The following is an 18,038-nucleotide window of genomic DNA, read 5'->3' as shown; positions in this document are numbered from 1 at the left end:
GGGGGGAAAGATTTAGATATAGATATAGATACAGATACAGATATAGATATCGCAAAGACTTTGCTATAATTTAGTAACTTGAATAAGGTAAAATTGTAATCCTCTTCTATAAACAATGAGGAGTCCTACGTTCTGACTCCACAAAATATAAAGTCTAATTCATTACAGAACAATTCAAACACCTTAAAAAGAAGTCACTAGCACTTAGGTACAACTCCTACTTTCCACTTAATTTATATATGATCATAAAAATTTAGTATTATATTGGTACTAGAAAAATTACAGTGCATTATATGCAAAAATTAAACAGAATATTTTTAAGAAATCTACTATGACAACAAGAGAATCACCATCTCTTGGAAGCCTATTTATATGAGGACTCTTGAATATTTTAAATATTTTTTTTTATTCCTGTCTAATTGTGTAATGGGGAGATAGTATTATCAAGGCTTGAGGAAGAAAAAGTTTAGAATGAGGAGTAGGAGAATCAATTAGACAGGAATAAAAAAAATTATGATGATTCTCTTGTTAATAATAATAATGAAAAAATAATGATGATGATGATGATGATGATTCATTAGGGGAAAGTACTTAAGCACAGAAGTTATACTTTCTAGTTTAATCTTAATTTTTCCCGGCCATTTTTTCCTTAAAGCCCAGCTTTATTTTTGGCCCCTAGATCCTTGTTAAATTTGTTAACCTAAATGTTAGTTTAGTTTTCTGAATATTTAATTCTTAAACTATTAAAAGATGTTTATATAATTTGCTTACTGTGTTAAATCTGCACTTTTTATTCATGAAATCACGCAATTATTTTTTATTATATCCTTAACATAATTCTTTCAGGCTCTGTTTTCTCCATTACATTGGTAATAGGTGCATAAACAATTTCTTGATGTTGCTTTTATGAATGTTTTCTTCCTGAATATTTTGCTGTTTTAACATGGTGTAAACATACCTAATTTTTGAGTATTTGTTTAGCTAAGTAGACTCTTTAGATTATTGAAACATGCAACAGTAAAAACACTATGGTTTTCAATCATCCACAAAATATGGGTTAGATAATTAAAATGAAAGTTCAATATACACACTTTTAAATATTAAACACCCAAAAATTGAGACAAACCAAAATGCAAACTTCTTCATAATTTACCAAGGCATTCTCTTCCAAACAAGCATAAAACTCTGTCAGACTGGTGCTTTGCCATATACAAACATCTGCCAAACTTAAATATTAAAAGATTTACTATACCAAAACTATTAGGGGATTCAGTTGATGTCGCCTGCTTCACTCGCTGAATAAGAGCAACCTCAGGTTTGGGATATCTGCATGCTAAAAACATTTTCAAAGCAAATAGTTTTTACATGTTGCATAATAATATTTGTCTTTACTCTGAACTGCCATTTGTTAGCAGCAAAATAACTGTAATACACCATATAAACTCAGAAAAAGAAATACTATCTTTTACTTATATTAAATTTATATTTGTGCTGTATATATTTATAGATGTACCTGTCTCTCTCCATTAGAACATAGGCTTCTTGCAAGTGGGGGCTGTTTCATTCTTTGTACTTTTGATCCCAACACCTAGCATAGTGCCTGAACTATAACTAGTAATTAATACATCCTTGTTAACTAAAAGTATCTCTAGTACAAAGATTCTTAAACTGTGGGTCATGTAACTGAATGTGGGTGCTGTGAAAAATTTGGCAACAGTAAGAGGTTATATATGCCTATTTTATATACCAAGGTCACATAAAAATGTATTGGGTGAGGGGGCGGCTAGGTGGCGCAGTGGATAAAGCACCGCCCTGGATCAGGAGTACCTGATTCAAATCTGGCCTCAGACACTAACTAGCTGTGTGACCCTGGGCAAATCACTTAACCCCAATTGCCTCACCGAAAAAAAAAAAAAAAGAGAGAGAGAGAAACAATCCCCCTCACAAGGCCCAGGAACTGAATCCGGCTAGTTCGTTTACATATCAATGATATTAGAATTCTTCATAAGAGATACAAACCACTACCACACCATGCCCTTTAGGTGAGCTAGGCCTTGGGGTAGAAGTGAAGTTAGATACAACAAAGCCTCTGTCATCATGATGATCAAAGTCGAGGAGGCATAAGAACTGACAATATAACCATAATGTGCAATGATATGTGATAAATGCCCTAGAAGGTTAAAGAGAAAAAGAAAGATTCCACATGAAGTCTTATGAAGTAATTCAATAGACCAGTCAGTCATCCAACTACGAATTCTAGTCCAGACAAAAGATCTGTGACCCATTTGGGCTGTTTTTCCTGTATGGGCTGTGACAGTGTCCTACTGAGGAGTCCCAGTCTCACTAACAAGGCCCCATATTTCCTGGGACTTAACTCAATCAGGAAAGTGTCATCTGCAGAGACAAGTAGTAGAAGTCACCTTTGATTGAGCATATGATTTCCACTTGAATTCCGTGCAAAACATTCTCTATAACTGTGGTGATCACTTTTGTGTAGCATGTTATTCAGGGTATCATAACTTTTTTTGTGTCATTGGACCCCTTTAGCAATCTGATGAAGTCTGTGTATCCCTTCTCAGAGTAAGTTTTTAAATGTATAAAAAAAATACATTGGATGAGCAAAGGAAACCAAGATGACTGAAATGCAATTATCAAAATTTTTTTTAAAAAATATGTTCTCAGACCCCAGACTAAGAACCCTTAATAGAAATGATCAGGAGTAAATAGTTTACTCTCTGATAGCATTTATCAAGAATCTTATATATGACCTTAAATATGCATGACACTCTTTGTTTTGAGGAAGGCTTTAAGGCTGTATGTTTTTAATGAGTTAAACAAAAAACCAAAACACAACACAGTAGAACCATATATTCTCTACATCTTTCAGTTAACCATGCAATGAGACAGTGCAGATTTCTGTTCAGTCATCTCTTTCGTTCTTTCTTTTCTTTCTTCTTTTTTGTGGGGCAATGAGGATTAGTGACTTGCCCAGGGTCACACAGCTAGTGTTCAAGTGTCTTAGGGGGGGGATTTAAACTCAGGTCCTCCTGATCCAGGGCAAGTGCTTTATCCACTGCACCACCTAGATGCCCTCTTGGCGTCAGTCATTTCTAAAAGCCTACCTCTTCTTCTCTTCCCATATTTTCATTGACGTCAATATCTTTTAAAGATTTCATAATGCTGAGAAATTAGTGTATATGACTTAGTAATTATGTCCTCTATCACCTTTCCTGAATAATACTATCCATGATTTTTTTTCTAATCCTTTACTTCATTAAATTAAATAAGGTATCAGTATCTCTATATGAGGGGCAACTGGGTGGTGTAGTAGATAAGAGTACCTGGTCTGGAGTTAGGAAGACCTGAATTCAAATCTGGCCTCAGACACTTCGTATTTATGTGACCCTGGACAAGTCACTTAATCCTGTTTGTATCAGTTTCCTCATCTGTAAAATGAGCTGGAGAAGGACATGGCAAACCACTCCAGTATCTCTGCCAAGAAAACCCCAAATGGGATAATGAAGAGTCAGACACAACTGAAATGACTCAACAGCAGCTCTATTATGAGGGATAATTACATCAGTGAGATCAGAGATACCCTCAATTCTGCAGGATTTGAAGGAAATCTTTAACAACCATTCCATCTCCCCTCTCTTTGTGCATGCCTAGAATATGCTCTCCCCTTATTCCCACTTATCAGAATCCTCATCTTCTTTCATGTCTTTCCAATCAGTTAACAAATCCTGTTGATTCCATCTCCATGACATCTTTTGCATCTGTTCATCTGTTCCCCATTGCTAGTGCTGTAGTATAGGCTCTCATTCATTACCACTTCCCTGGATTATTTTAAAAGCTTCCTTACAGGTCCTCCCAACTCTCAACTCCTTTACCCCCTATCCCCCCACTTATAATCCATTTTTCTACCATCACCAAAATAATAGGAGGCTATTAAATAGTCCAAGAAAATGGTAATAAGAGCCTATACTACAGCATCAGCTGTGGGTAAAGACAGGAGGGAACGGAGGCAATAGATGTCATGGAGATTAAATTAACAGGACTTGCTAACTAATTGGAAATGATCAATAAAAGGGAAAGGAAAAAGACAAAGATAACCAAAGGATATAGAAATCCCTAAAAAGGATATTGAGAGTTCTAAAAATACAAAAGTATAACAAAGGGCCTGACTTCAATAAGCTTACTGTCTAGTTGAACAACGCTAAAATATATGAAACAAAGGATTAAACCATTTATAAAAACAACAACAAAAACCAACAACACCACCCTCTACTTCCCCAGAAATGATCCCTTCAATAATATATTCTAAAATGTTTCCAGGAATCCAAGCAAAATACACTCACCAACCTACAGTATGAAAGCCTCAACCTTTTTCCTCAAACTGGAGTATTTGTCCATGTCCAGTCATTTAAAAAAAAATGTATTAAGTACCTGCTAGGTGTAAAGCACTATCCTGAGGATTTCTGCCATTCTCCATCAATTTTCATAAATCACCAATAGCAGCTCACCAATCATAGCTACTAATTCTTTCAGTACTGAGATCTGGGACTCCTTAATTCATTTAGAGCACTAGGTACTCTCTTACTTTCTCCACATTTATCTTTGGTTTCAGCTCCCCAAATTACAAGTACCATTTCACTATCTTTCCCAATACAAAAACTGTTTTCCTTGGCTAGAAAACTGAACCAGATAAGAATTAATTATTCTTTCTCTTTGTCATCAATTATTATTCTATCTTTTCTTTGACTTTCCTGCCTCCAATGGAGTCCAGGCAAAAGCCAAGGCTGAGGTACTGGCTGGAAATGCAAGCAAATGTATCTAGCAGCACTGGAACTTAAGTGATGAAATGGATGGAGCTCGATATTTAAATTTAGACATTCTCCACGAAGTATTAATAACTAAAGCCACAGGACTGCCAAGGAAAAGAGAACAGAAAAAGAGATAAGAGAACTAAAGACAAGAGGATTAAGTAGGAAGAAGACAAACCAGTAAAGATGACCTCAATTAATGTTTGTTGACTAACAAACAGTATGGCTGACTCCCCAAACCATATTTCCTTATTCTTCCTTCTCAGTCTCCTTTACTGGATCGTCATCCAGGTAACATATCCTAACTGTGGGTATCCCCTAAAGTTCTGTTCTGGGTCCTCTTCTCTTTTCCCTCTACACTCTCAGATTTGGTGATCTCATCAGTTCCCATGGAGTCTCAGCTCTATTCCCATGGAATTTTCAACTCTCTGCAGATGCTTCTCAGATTTAATTATCTAGCCTAACCTCTCTTCTGACCTCCAGTCTTGCATTGAAATTACATACTGGATATCTCAAACTGGATGACCCATCAACATCTTAAACTCAATATGTGTAAAACTGATTATGTTCCCCCAAAACTCATTAATTCCTCCCCCTAGAAAACTTTCCCCTCTTCCTAACTTCCCTATTGTTGTGGAGGACACCACCATTCTCTAGTAACCCACACAATTCCTGACACTCATTCAACCTACATATTCAATCTATTGCCAAGTTCTATTATTTATACTTTTGTAACATATCTCTCATATACAACCCCTTTTCTCCTCTGACACAGCACTGGCCAACTTGGTATCAATCCTCTTCACTTCATGCCTAAACTACTACAATGGACTTTTGACTGGTCTTCCTGCCTCAAGACTCTCTGCACTTCAGTCTGTCCACCATTCAGCTCTCAAGATGATCTTCCCCATGTCTGACCATGTCATTTCCCTATTCAACAAACTTCATTTGCTCTCAATTACTTTCAGCATGAAATATACAATCTTCTGTTTGGCTTTTAAAAACCTTCATATCCTGACCCCTACCTATCCTTCCAGTCTTTTTTACAATTTCCTCCCTTCCACATACTCTACAATCCAACATCACTGGCCTTCTTGCTTTCTTTGCACCAGACACTTCATTTCCCAACTCTTCCCTTTTCATTCCTTTTTACTGGCTGTCCTCCAAACCTGGTGGGATATCCCTCCTCATCTCTACCTCCTGGTTTCCTGGGATATCAACTCAAATCCAACTTCTGCTCAGTATATATCTTGTATGTACAAAGTTGTTTACATGTTGTTTCTACCCATTAGGATGTGAGCAGAGGAGCTCTTTTGGCCTTTCTTTGTATCCCCAGCACTTTTCATTGTACTTGACACATAGTAGGTACTTAAAAATGCCGAATAACTTGATTTATTCTTTCCTAAGTAAGCCATAAAGGTGGAATAAAATTGAAACAAAAAATAGAATATATAGGACAAATGCCTGGACCAGATGTTTAACTTTGAGTCCATGAACATAAAACCTAGCTTTTGCTGTTTGCCCTTCATTCTCAAAGAGGACCATGACATTGGGGTGATATCATGACTTGCACTGAATTGGATTTAAGTGAGAGAGGGCTGTGCAAGGTCACCACCCTCACTCTCTCCTCCAAAGCCATCTATGTCCAGTGGCAAGATATATATCAGGATGACTGAAGATGAGCCCAGCCGTTTAAGGCAATTGGTGTTAAGTGGCCCAGGGTCACACAGCTAGTAAGTGTGTGAGGTGACATTTGAACTCAGGTCTTCTTGACTCCAAGGCCAGTGCTCCATCCACTGCACTACCTAGCTGCCCCATTAAAAAAAAAAACACCTAGCTATACATAGAAATGTATAGAACTTCAACCTATATAAAGATGCAAAGAGAGTTCTCTTCTACATGCCAAATGTAACCAAATTCCATTTTTAAAAACAGTATAGTCAAGGTGTCCATTTTAGCAAACAAACACACACACACACACACACACACACATACACTTTGTACCAGCAAGTTCCTCTGCTCAAATTCTGCCTCTTACCATATCTTAATATGGCTATAAGATCTCCATTTCTAACCCTGCTCAAACTGCCAGATGCCCAATATCTTTAGCTATAAAAACAGATGATACTAAAACCCAGTTATCAACTCTTAGTCCAGTGCGCTCGCTGCTATAGCCAATGTATCACTACTAAAGTTGCTGATTCTAGATGAAATACAAAAGGTACTTCTGAGTTCTGATTATATAGCTGCAATATGTATCTAAAAACATATCGAAACAGATAATTTATGTATATCTAAATATAAAAGTAAATCTACTCTGAATTTAGAAAAATGTATCGTAAGGGCATATCAAATCGGAACTCGAATTGTATAGACATTAAATCTCGTTTTCTGGACTAGAGATTTAAATAAAAACTACCCTGTAATTTCCAACTAGCTCTCATCAATTTCTAAACAAAATAATCCCTTCTCCCAAAGGCACAGTTAAATGATCTTGGCATCCACTGAAAGCAGCTTCCCTAAGGAAACATTTCCAAAAGTCCTTCCTAAGCAGTGAAAAACGACTATTCTCCAGGTAGAAACATCTACAAATATACCATATAAATGACAAAAGGCCCTGGGCCATATTAACAAGCAGGAAATTTTCTGTTTAAAAACATTGATATAGAAGTCAGCACAATACAATGAATTCTCACATTCACAGCATAAAGGTCAAACAATGAAATGTGGCACCACATCTCCAAAAACTTCCATAAGGCTTAAAAGTGATTTAGAACAGAATAAATAAGAACAGAAAAACTATGCTCATCTGCTTCAAAGGGTTTTGGGCAAATAGGTGATGTAGTAGATAGTGTTGGACGTGTACTCAAAAAGACCTGAGTACAAATGTTGCCTCAGATACTTACTAGCTGGGTGAACCTGATCATGTCACCTTTCCTCTCAGCCTCAGTTTTTATATCTGTAAAGTGGGGATAATATTAGTAGCTACCTCATAGGACTTTTGTGAGAACCAAGTGAGATAATATATGTGAAGAACTTTACAAATCTTAAAGAACTACATAAATGCTAGTTATAATCATTATTATTATTCAGAGTTATCAAATTGTTTCAAAAATAAATGTTATGGAATTGATACAATATGTTTCTCCTATTGGGAAATATTTTCTAACCAGATGAGTGAGTTTATGTGTACTAAGATTTCTGAACAAGGTACTTTAAAATAAACAAGAACTCACTACATATGTATATGTTTGGGTTTAAAATTTCACTAAATGTACTACTCTCATTTCTCATCCATTGGGTAGAGGAGAGACTGTGTTCTTATGCCAATGCAGCACAAGTTTTATGACTGCAGCAAATGTTAGCAACTCCATTGCCCTGTAATATTCACATATTCACGCCTTACTTTTAGATTTAAATCTCTGCTTCTCAAGAACTAGCTTCTTCCATCTCTTGTACCACCATACCTTCTCAGAGAGAAGGGGACCCTGCACACCAAATACCCTACCCTCATTCTCTACCCCAGAGATATTCTACACTCACAGTCAACCTGGGAACAAATTTATTAGTATCCATGCCCAGTCAATTTCTGCTTGGGATGATAAACAGCATGATACACAAGGTTTATCTTTCTTAGAAAGAGCCTAAGTTCTGTTAATTACTAATAAGATAATTTAAGTAATCACAACGGTGCACAGAACAAATAAGGGAAGATTCCCCCCTTTCCTCATTGACCTCACTGAGACAGTCTGTATCTGTAAATGCCAGAACCAGACTTGGTATGGAGACATCACTGCTTGCTAATAGGATTAAAGGCCCCTTGGAGACTGATCAATCAACCATCACAAGTGATCAGGAGCAGGGTTTCTTCAATTTTTTCCATTTGTAACCCCTTCTTGCCCAATAAATTTTTATGAGACCCAGGGTATCTAGGTATATGAAATAGGGATACATAACCTTTAACTGTTGCCAAATTCTTCATGACCCCATATGAGGTCGCAACCCACAGTTTAAAAAGCTAGGATCTGAACTAGCTGATGCTATTCTTATGGATATGTCTTTCTCCAGTGAGACTGTAAGAAGGGTGGACAAGGGGCAGCTAGGTGGCACAGTGAATAGAGCACTGGCCTTGGATTCAGGAGGACCCAAGTTCAAATCCAGCCTCAGACACTTAACACTTACTAGCTGTGTGACCCTGGCCAAGTCACTTAACCCCAAATGCCTCACCAAAAAAGAAAAAAAGAAAGAAAAAAAAGGTGGACAAAAAAAGGAAAATTGACCGATTCAGTGTTTGAGTAGTGTCTCACATATCACCATGAATACTTGCTATCTGTGGAACCAGCAGCATATCCCAGAGCACAAGAAGGTGAGATCCCATGCCAACTATATTAAATTATAGGGTTGCCAACTAAAAGCTAGCAGGAATGGACTTCGGGGCTACTGATTCTGCCTCATCCTGTGTCTTCTTCAGTAAACATCTCTAGTCCAACAACTATCTTTCTCCTGTAGTTATTTTCAGTACCTTATAATTCAAACCTGAGCAATATTCAGCTTGCTAGTCAGACCAATATACAGCATCAATCAAAGCTGAAAAGCTTTTGAGTAGGTAACTGGTATGTCTGCTGTCAAAGAACCAGTCTAGGTAAATTCAGGGCTTATTACCAAATTGGTTTAAGAGTGATAATTTCTCAGCCACAATTAACACTCAAAAGACTGAAATTCACTATGTTAGAAAGGACTGACAATCTATGTAGAAAGAGTAGCCATGCTGATAAAATTATAGATCCCTGAAATATTAAAGTATATCCAGCTGATTAATAATAAAATATCCAAGTTTCAAGACTAGAATGGACTACTTTCAGAGGTAGTGAAACCCACATAAATTTTGCTTTCAAGCAAAAAACTAGTCAGGGATAATGTAAAAATTTCTAGTCAGGTATAGTTAAGACTCAGTGATTTTGAAAGGCCCTTTTGAAACCTTAAGATTCTGTGCAGTTACCTGCCAACTGTTCTTCAAAAACACTTTATAACCCAACTAACTATATGAATACACTTAAGCTAAAAAGTTTTGCCATCAAAGAATAATTCAAGCCAGATATTCATAAAAGGAAAAAAAAGAGGAAACACATTCAAAGGAGACAAAACTCGACAAAATTTTCTGATTTAATTTGTGCAAAGTGACAAAAAATTTACCAGACTAAATGGTTTGATTTTTTGAAATTTATATATATTTGGGCAGGGCAGGATGAGGGTTAAGTGACTTGCCCAGCCTCACCCAGATGGTGAGTGTCAAGTGTCTGAGGTCGGATTTGAACTCAGCTCCTCCTGAATCCAAGGCAGGTGCTTCATCCACTGCGCCACCCAGCTGCCCCGGTTTGATTTTTTAAAAACCATTTTTAAAAAGTGAAGTTTTGTTAAGCAATCATTCCAATCAAATAATGAGGTTTTTTTTCAAAGATTGGAAATAAGTTGATTTGTAATATAAAATGACTCTTCTTTACAAATTAAAACAAACTATCAGATATTTCAAATAATCAAAGATGGAAAGGATCTCTGAATTCATCCAGACCAAGCTGTACCTAAACAGGAATTCCCTTTACAATATCCTTGAAGAGCAGTCATCCCAGCCTGCTTTTGAAGGCCTCCATCTAAGAAGTCATTACCTCCTGAAAAATCATTCCTCTTTTGGAAATAGATTGTTAGGAAGCTTTTCTTTATATCAAACTAAAATCTGTCACTTTTTCTCCAGGTCCTTTCATCTAGATACAAGGAAAAGGATAAAGGCAAGCAATGGAATATGAACGCAAAAACACAGCATGTTACTTCAAGAACAGTGTCAAACACTAAAGCCCAGAATGTGCTATGGTTGACAAAGAAATCTGACCCAAAAGCGGGGTTAAGAACAGAATCAAAGAAAGGATAGGGCCACCATTTGAGGTAAATAGCATAAGATAATAAGGTGCCACCATCCCTCCAGTGACCCAAATTTACCACTGGCCCAAGGAAATAAGTGCCAGTAGAGGCACCCTTCCCCTTTGCATTTCCTTTACTCCTCCTCCTGAAGGGTGAATTAACCCTTTCTGCAGAAGAATTACTTTTCATGAAAGATGAAGTGAGATCAACTACTTTATGTTCTATAGGGTCAGTTATTTTTATATGTAGTAATTAGTATGCAAAAAGACAATCTAGATAGGAGAATAGAAAGAACAAGCTAAAACTAGAGCCGAATCAGCAAATGAAAGTAATTCTAGTTGCTTACTAGAAGTAACTCTAGGACCCCTCCTTCCATAGACACAATGGCTGAAAAAGCCATTATGGTACCTAAACCCCTTTCTTTTTTTTTTCTTTTCAGGGCAATGAGGGTTAAGTGACTTGCCCAGGGTCACACAGATAGTAAGCATCAAGTGTCTAAGACCAGATTGGAACTCAGGTCCTCCTGAATACAATGCCAGTGCTTTATCCACTGTGCCACCTTAGCTGCCCTTAAACTCCCTTCTAACCTCCCCCTCCCATAAAAAAGCACCCCTGGCTTTATCACACATTTTGAATGCATGGGTTCCTAACCTCCACCTCTTTCTTTAGGAGGCAGCTTAAGCACCATCTTATGCATGATGTGAAATTTTTCCAGATTCCCCCACCCCCAAAAGCTAGTTCCCTGCCTCCCATACTATCTTGTATTCAACTACTTATATTAACTTTATATTTGTGCTGTATATATTTATAGATGTACCTGTCTCTCTCCATTAGAACATAGGCTTCTTGCAAGTGGGGGCTGTTTCATTCTTTGTACTTTTGATCCCAACACCTAGCATAGTGCCTGAACTATAACTAGTAATTAATACATCCTTGTTAACTAAAAGTATCTCTAGTACAAAGATTCTTAAACTGTGGGTCATGTAACTGAATGTGGGTGCTGTGAAAAATTTGGCAACAGTAAGAGGTTATACATGCCTATTTTATATACCAAGGTCACATAAAAATGTATTGGGTGAGGGGGCGGCTAGGTGGCGCAGTGGATAAAGCACCGGCCCTGGATTCAGGAGTACCTGAGTTCAAATCCGGCCTCAGACACTTACTAGCTGTGTGACCCTGGGCAAGTCACTTAACCCCCATTGCCCCGCAAAAAAAAAAAAAAAAATGTATTGAGTGAAAAGGGGTCAAAAGTGGGAAAAGTTTATGAAGCCCTGCTCTAGTACATAAGGTTCAGCTTAATCTCTACCTCCCAGTTCCAGACTCAGATTGAGTCCCTTGAGAGGAGGTACTGTCTCATTTTTTTTTCCATTAATCTATCTGGTACTTAGCTGGGTACCTATTGACTAGTATCAAGGGAAAAGTGGCTGATGTTGGTGGTGGCAGGAGACTGTGGAGATTGGCTTTACAAGCCCAAAGAGACAGTTCTGTTACCTGGTCACTTGGGATCTGGAAGGCCATAAAAACAGAACTGGTCATAGATTTAAAGCTCAAAAAGGATCTTAGGTGATAGAGTACAAAGAGCTAGTGGTAGTTTCCAAGGAAGCAGGCATCTTATTTGGTAGAACCACACTCTGTCCTATACTTCCATATATACAACAGCAGAAAGTAAGAGGCATTGTGGTGTAATATAAAAAGAGCACTCAGATTGGGGAGAAAATTGACTTGGGCTCTAGTTCTAATCTGTCACATACTAACAAGGAGTTAGACATAATTTGGACAAGCCATTTAACTTTTGGGTCTCAGGGACCTGTCTATTTCATAAGGGTTTTGTAAGGATCAAGAAACATAACCAATGTGAAAGCACTTGAACAAATGCCCAATGGAAATAAGTGTGAATAATGCTTATACCTAGCTCTCTCCCCAACATTTATAGCCTATCAACCAAGAAACTGTCATAACTCAATCACAGTACCCCTACTACCTGAAATCTTACCAGTTGCCTAAATCTCTATTTAAGTAATAAAAGACTGAAGCATGAGTTGAAACGGAAAATTAGGAAACCAATGCCAAACACACCCATTCACCTAGACAGAAGCCCTTTACAGGAAAAAAAAAAAAACTACTACAAAGACATTCTTCCCAAATTGACAAATTCATAAATAAAACAATTTATGAATGATTATAGATTGCATCTGTGTAACATTAGAATTTTTTCAGCTATCGCAAACAATTATAGACTAAGTCAGTTTACAAATACTTGTAAGCATCTACCTTGTCTCAGGAACTGTACTAAACACTTAGGGATAGAAAGAAAGATACAAGAGAGTCCCTGCTCTCAAGAAGCTCACAGGCTAATAGGGGAACAACATGCAAACAACCATGTACAAACAAGCTATATAAAGGATAAATTAGAAAACCAAATTGCCATACCATGAAAGCTAACTCTTGATAAAATATACAGAAGCATTGAAGAAACAATTCTAATTAGTAGTATGAATGTATTCAGTAGCTTTAATACTACAAGATAAATACCTAAATGCTATTCTAATAATGTCAACTGTGCCATCAAAACATCAAACTGCCAAAAACAGAGCCAGCAACATAGCTGAGAAAAGAAAATAAGTTATTTCTGGCTGAAATGGGTCAGCAGTAACTAAACTTATGTGGCTAAGATTAGGAAAGGTCAGGGTGATCAAGGAAGCAATGAATAGATTACCTGATAACAACTCTCATTTAAATGTGTAACTGCTATAAACTAGTACTAAAAACCTTCAAGAAAAAGGCTGGATAACGAAGGGTGCTTGTAGAGAAAGGTTGTGTTCAGACAAAGGCTGGACTAGATGTCTTCTGAGGCTGCAATGGTATAATTTTCTTCTCAAGCTATATTGCTGCCAAGAAGATTAATCAAAAAAAAAAAAAAAAAAAGGAAAGCCAAAACTGGCTTGACAAGCCAAAACATTACCTTCCACATCTACCTCAGGACAACAAGGAATAGTAACAAAAGGAAAGATTAAAATTATTTTTAAATCATCCTCAAACCTTTTTGGCCACCCTCTATTCTTTCCAGGGCCCAAAAGTCTGGTGCTCTCATACCTCAGTATTTAACCTACCCTGATCCCAATTTGGCATCTACCCAGAAATCTATAATTTAGTGATGAATACAATCACAAGACATATATGGTTGTGGAATAAACAAGACTGCCCAATTTCTTCACCTCATTAAAGAATTCTAGTTATTTACATTTTCTTATAAATATTCACTGGCTTCAATCTTCAAATATTAAGCGAAATCAGATGAAAGTTTTTGGAGAAATGTTTACTCTCAGAGTCAAAAATGAAAAGATAAGAAATGTTGCCACTTGTAATCTATTTTCTCTCTACTACAAATTATCACTTAGATACAATTCCTTGTTTTTCTATTAAAAGTAGTACCTATGGGGCAGCTAGGTGGTGCCGTGGATAGAGCACCAGCCCTGGAGTCAGGAGGACCTGAGTTCAAATGACACTTACTAGCTGTGTGACCTTGGGCAAGTCACTTCTTATTGCCCAACCAAAAAAAAACAAAACAAAACAAAAAAAGAAATTACTTAAAAGTAGTACCTATTTACAAAATTATGGACCAGAACCAAAAGGTATATATCTGAATTATATTAAGTAACCTGCCTTAATAGCACTCATAAGATTGCAAAAAATGGGGAAAATCTCTTAGAACAGAAAATATATTAAATAGCATTTTGTAAATTTTGAGTAATTATATTCCCAAATTTTAAAACTACTTATTTGTCACAAGACAAACACATTTGAACTACATAAATAAATACAAAATACAAAAAAAAATTCTGCCTTACTTACAAGAAAATTCATTTTTAAGCTTTATCTCAATAGAATGTCTCATACACAATGGCTAAGTCAAAACTCCAATTTCTCCAGAAGACCATATAGCCAAGCTTGACCACTGATGATTTCTATTTTCTGTAATGCTTCCTCATCAATTCTACTGTACATCATTTAGCTGTACGTCTCCTTTTCAAGGGCACAAAGGACTTTCAACATCATGAAGGCCCCAACCTAAACATGAACCTATTTCACTAGCTGTCAAGCTTATAATGCTTAACATTTACATATTTAAATTATTTTATACATTTAAAACTAGGGTCAGCTTTTCAGTATTCTGATTGTCAATAATAAAAGAAAAACAAAACATTTTTTAGTGTTAATTAGGTGATTCAGAATGATCTATACATATTTTAAACATTAAATCTCTTGCAAGGAAGGGTAAACTGAATATTCTAGTTAACTGTTGTTATACCAAATTATCAGTTTGGATTAGAATATAACAAGATATCAAACAGAAACAATATTGAACATAATAACAATCTTTAGTGATGCAGATGGCATATAAAATGTTCAGTGATTATTATGAACACCTGCAAAGTTTTATGATTAATCAGCACTTTCTACCTGCTCAGATTCTTCACAAGAGTACATCATTGCCTAACACACTTTATTTCCTACATTCTTACCAATATTTCTCCATAAATCCAATGCTGATCACTAGTTTTATTAAAAATCCACAGAATGGCATTCAATTGTGTCATACAAAATAGATATTAACTAAACACTTTCCTCTCTGCAAATTTTAGACCCTTTATGCAAAAAGGTACATTTAGTAAAAATAGATAACATTATCTATGCTTTTCAGTCCTATTCAAAGAAACATTTATTGAGCACCACCACAAGCAAGGCACCATACGGGATGAATATAATGGTTTCTGTCCTCACAGTCAAGTGGTAAGTTTCCCTACAAGCTCTTAATACAGAAATAAACTTTTCAGTTGTGCAGAAAATATTTTTTAAGAGTTGTCATATAATCATAACCAAAGACCCTCACAGTAATCTCAAAACAGGCTTAATTTCCATATGTATTTAAATACAAACACATAATAAATGGTTTAGAGTGGCTGCTTATAAGTCCAGAAAGAAGCACATCCTTGTGTGACGTTATAGAAGAGATTCAGAAAAATGGCATTCAGCAATGTGACCATAACTATATTAGGATTTATAGTAAACATCTGATGTGCTGATCACTGAAAATGCTCAGTGTGTGTGTCATTTATCTAGTAATACATAAATTCCACACATTTAAAAGGTTTCAGATAGCATTAAGTAGCTCTAAATGCTTAATAATTTAAGTTTAGGGTGTTACCCATAGTGCAATGCAGGTGAATGTAAACTGCATCTGGGATCCCAAGCTACTATAAATCCCTGCTCTAAAAAAACGGGTAAAAAGCACAACTATGAATGCCAGGAGAAAGTAGCACAGATAAACCATGTAAAAACAACTTAACTAGCTGTGTGACCCTGGGCAAGTCATTTAACCCTCACTGCCCCGAATGGGGGAAAAAAAAGCTTAGTACCACCTGGCTGAGGAAGACAACATTTTGCAAACATGCCAGTCATACTTTAGTAATGCTTTCAGCAGAGTTCCCATCCCAAATCAATAGGTCCTAGAGTGGGAACTGCTGACATAAAAATGTGCTATTTGTACTGGAAAAAAAGATAAGAGCTTTTATTTTAGTTCACATCAGTATTTAATATTCTTGAATTAACACTTGCTTCTCTCCTGTTTAAGTAACAATTTAAAAAATTGATTCATCTAAGTTTCTTCGGCTGTCCATCACTGTCATCATTTCAGTTTCCTGCATTTTTTTTCTAAGCTCAAACCACGTAATTAACGCTGCATGTTGCCATTTTAGAGAAAATATTAACCTGAGCCACAAGTTTGGGTCATTTATTTGAGCTCCTTTTGTTTTTTCTAGTCGTTAGTACTAACACTAATCTATACTAGAAGAAACTTCGATGTATTTACTTTTTTCCCCCTTCCGGAATACTGGTTCTTACATAGGTGCTTAATTTGCGCGTATCCAAACCCACAAGAGCTACCTTCTATCCATCCAAAAGAAACATTTCCCAGAGCCGCTCGAGCCGATACAAGTTGCATTTTAAGGAAACCAGAGACTAAGAGTATCTTTAAAGGCTAGCTGGTCCATGCCCCGTTTCTGGAAAAGGGCTAAGTCTCATCACAAATGTGTAGGCATTTAAGAGTACTTACTGGAGTAGCTAGACTTACCACACCCTGCACTTACAAGGAGAAGGGGCTGAACTTCAGAGTTTGGGAAGGTGGGAGAGGAAAGGACACCAGCCCCCCCTCCCAAAATAACATCCGCCCCCTCCCACGACTTGCGGGTCTCGGGCAAGCAGAGGCTTCCGAGGCTGGAGCCGGGAGCATCCCGGCGGTCACGCCCCTCACAGCCTGGCAGGCTTCACACTTATCTAAGTGGCCCGGGAGGGGCAGGGGGCACCTGCCCGCGAGGCGCCGGCCGGCCGCCCGGGGTGCTGCGCGAAGCGGGCGCGGGGGGCGGCACGCAAGCAGCTGGCCCAGGAGAGGTGACAAGGCGGTGCCCTAGAGCGCGGGGCGCGCCGGCCCGACCCTCGGCTCCGGCCCCTTACCTTGGGCTATAGCTATGGACTCGAAGCGGTGCAGCTCCTTGAGCAGGCAGCTCCTCTCGGTGGAGTGCAGGCTGTAGATGAAGTCGCGGGCTCCCTGCGCCGTGTTCAGCGCCTCGATGGGCTCGCGCTTGGGATGGGTGCCCAGCCCCCGGGAAGGGCGCGGCGCGGCGGCCGAGGCGGCGGCTAGGGCGGCCGAGGCGGGAGGCGGCCGGAGGAGCAGCAGCGCCGGGGCCCCAGCCGCGCCGCGCGGGCGGCAGCCGGGCAGGGGCCGCAGGCTGTGCGCAGTCCGGCTCCTCAGCAGGGGCAGCAGAAGCCGGGACATGCTGGGGGATGGGAGGGGGCGCAGGAGGGAGGCCGAGGGAGGGAGCCGCGGGGGGAGGGACTCCGACCCGGGCTCAGCCCGACCCCGCCCCGATGCCCTCCTGACAGGCGGCCGGGGCGCCGGGCACCATCCACACCCCGGGACCGGCGGGCGGCGGCGGCCGACTTCTGGTCCCCCCGCGGCTCCTCCTCCGGGCACAACTTTCTCTGCGGGCGGGCGCCGCGGCGAGCAGACCCTGGCGGAGCCGGGGCGCGCGCTGGCTGAGCAGGAGCAGGGCGGGCGGGCCGGCTCGGGGTGTATATTTGTGTGTGTGTGTCCGTCTCCTCAGCTGCCGGGAGGGATGAGTCAGCCGCACAACGCCCTCCCGCCGCCGCAGCTCCTCCTCCTCCTCCAAGTCCTCCGGCGTTCTGTCAACGCGGTTCCACGTCTTCAAGGCACCCGCGCCGCCTCGACCCGGCCGCCGCCACCGC

The 18,038-nt window shown here is 38.9% G+C and overlaps 1 protein-coding gene across 3 annotated transcripts in view; it reads right to left on the bottom strand.

Annotated features, from left to right (window-relative positions):
• Nucleotides 1-17,568, bottom strand: part of TMEM65 (transmembrane protein 65) — a 52,912-nt gene extending 35,344 nt beyond the window's left edge. For 2 of the 3 annotated variants that reach the window (XM_043972180.1, XM_043972194.1), the window contains exon 1: nt 17,247-17,568. In XM_043972180.1, the coding sequence (XP_043828115.1) occupies nt 17,247-17,568 (322 nt within the window). Of the gene's footprint in view, nt 1-1,252; nt 1,334-17,246 lie in introns of all 3 variants that reach the window. The other variant, XM_043972186.1, reaches the window with a different exon arrangement.
• Nucleotides 17,569-18,038: the final 470 nt, after the last annotated feature.

The sequence above is a fragment of the Dromiciops gliroides genome, chromosome 1 (assembly GCF_019393635.1).
Source record: "Dromiciops gliroides isolate mDroGli1 chromosome 1, mDroGli1.pri, whole genome shotgun sequence".
NCBI classification, from domain to species: Eukaryota; Metazoa; Chordata; class Mammalia; order Microbiotheria; family Microbiotheriidae; genus Dromiciops; species Dromiciops gliroides.
The sequence above is the reverse complement of the archived record's forward strand: the minus strand, read 5'-3'. Positions and strand labels throughout refer to the sequence as shown.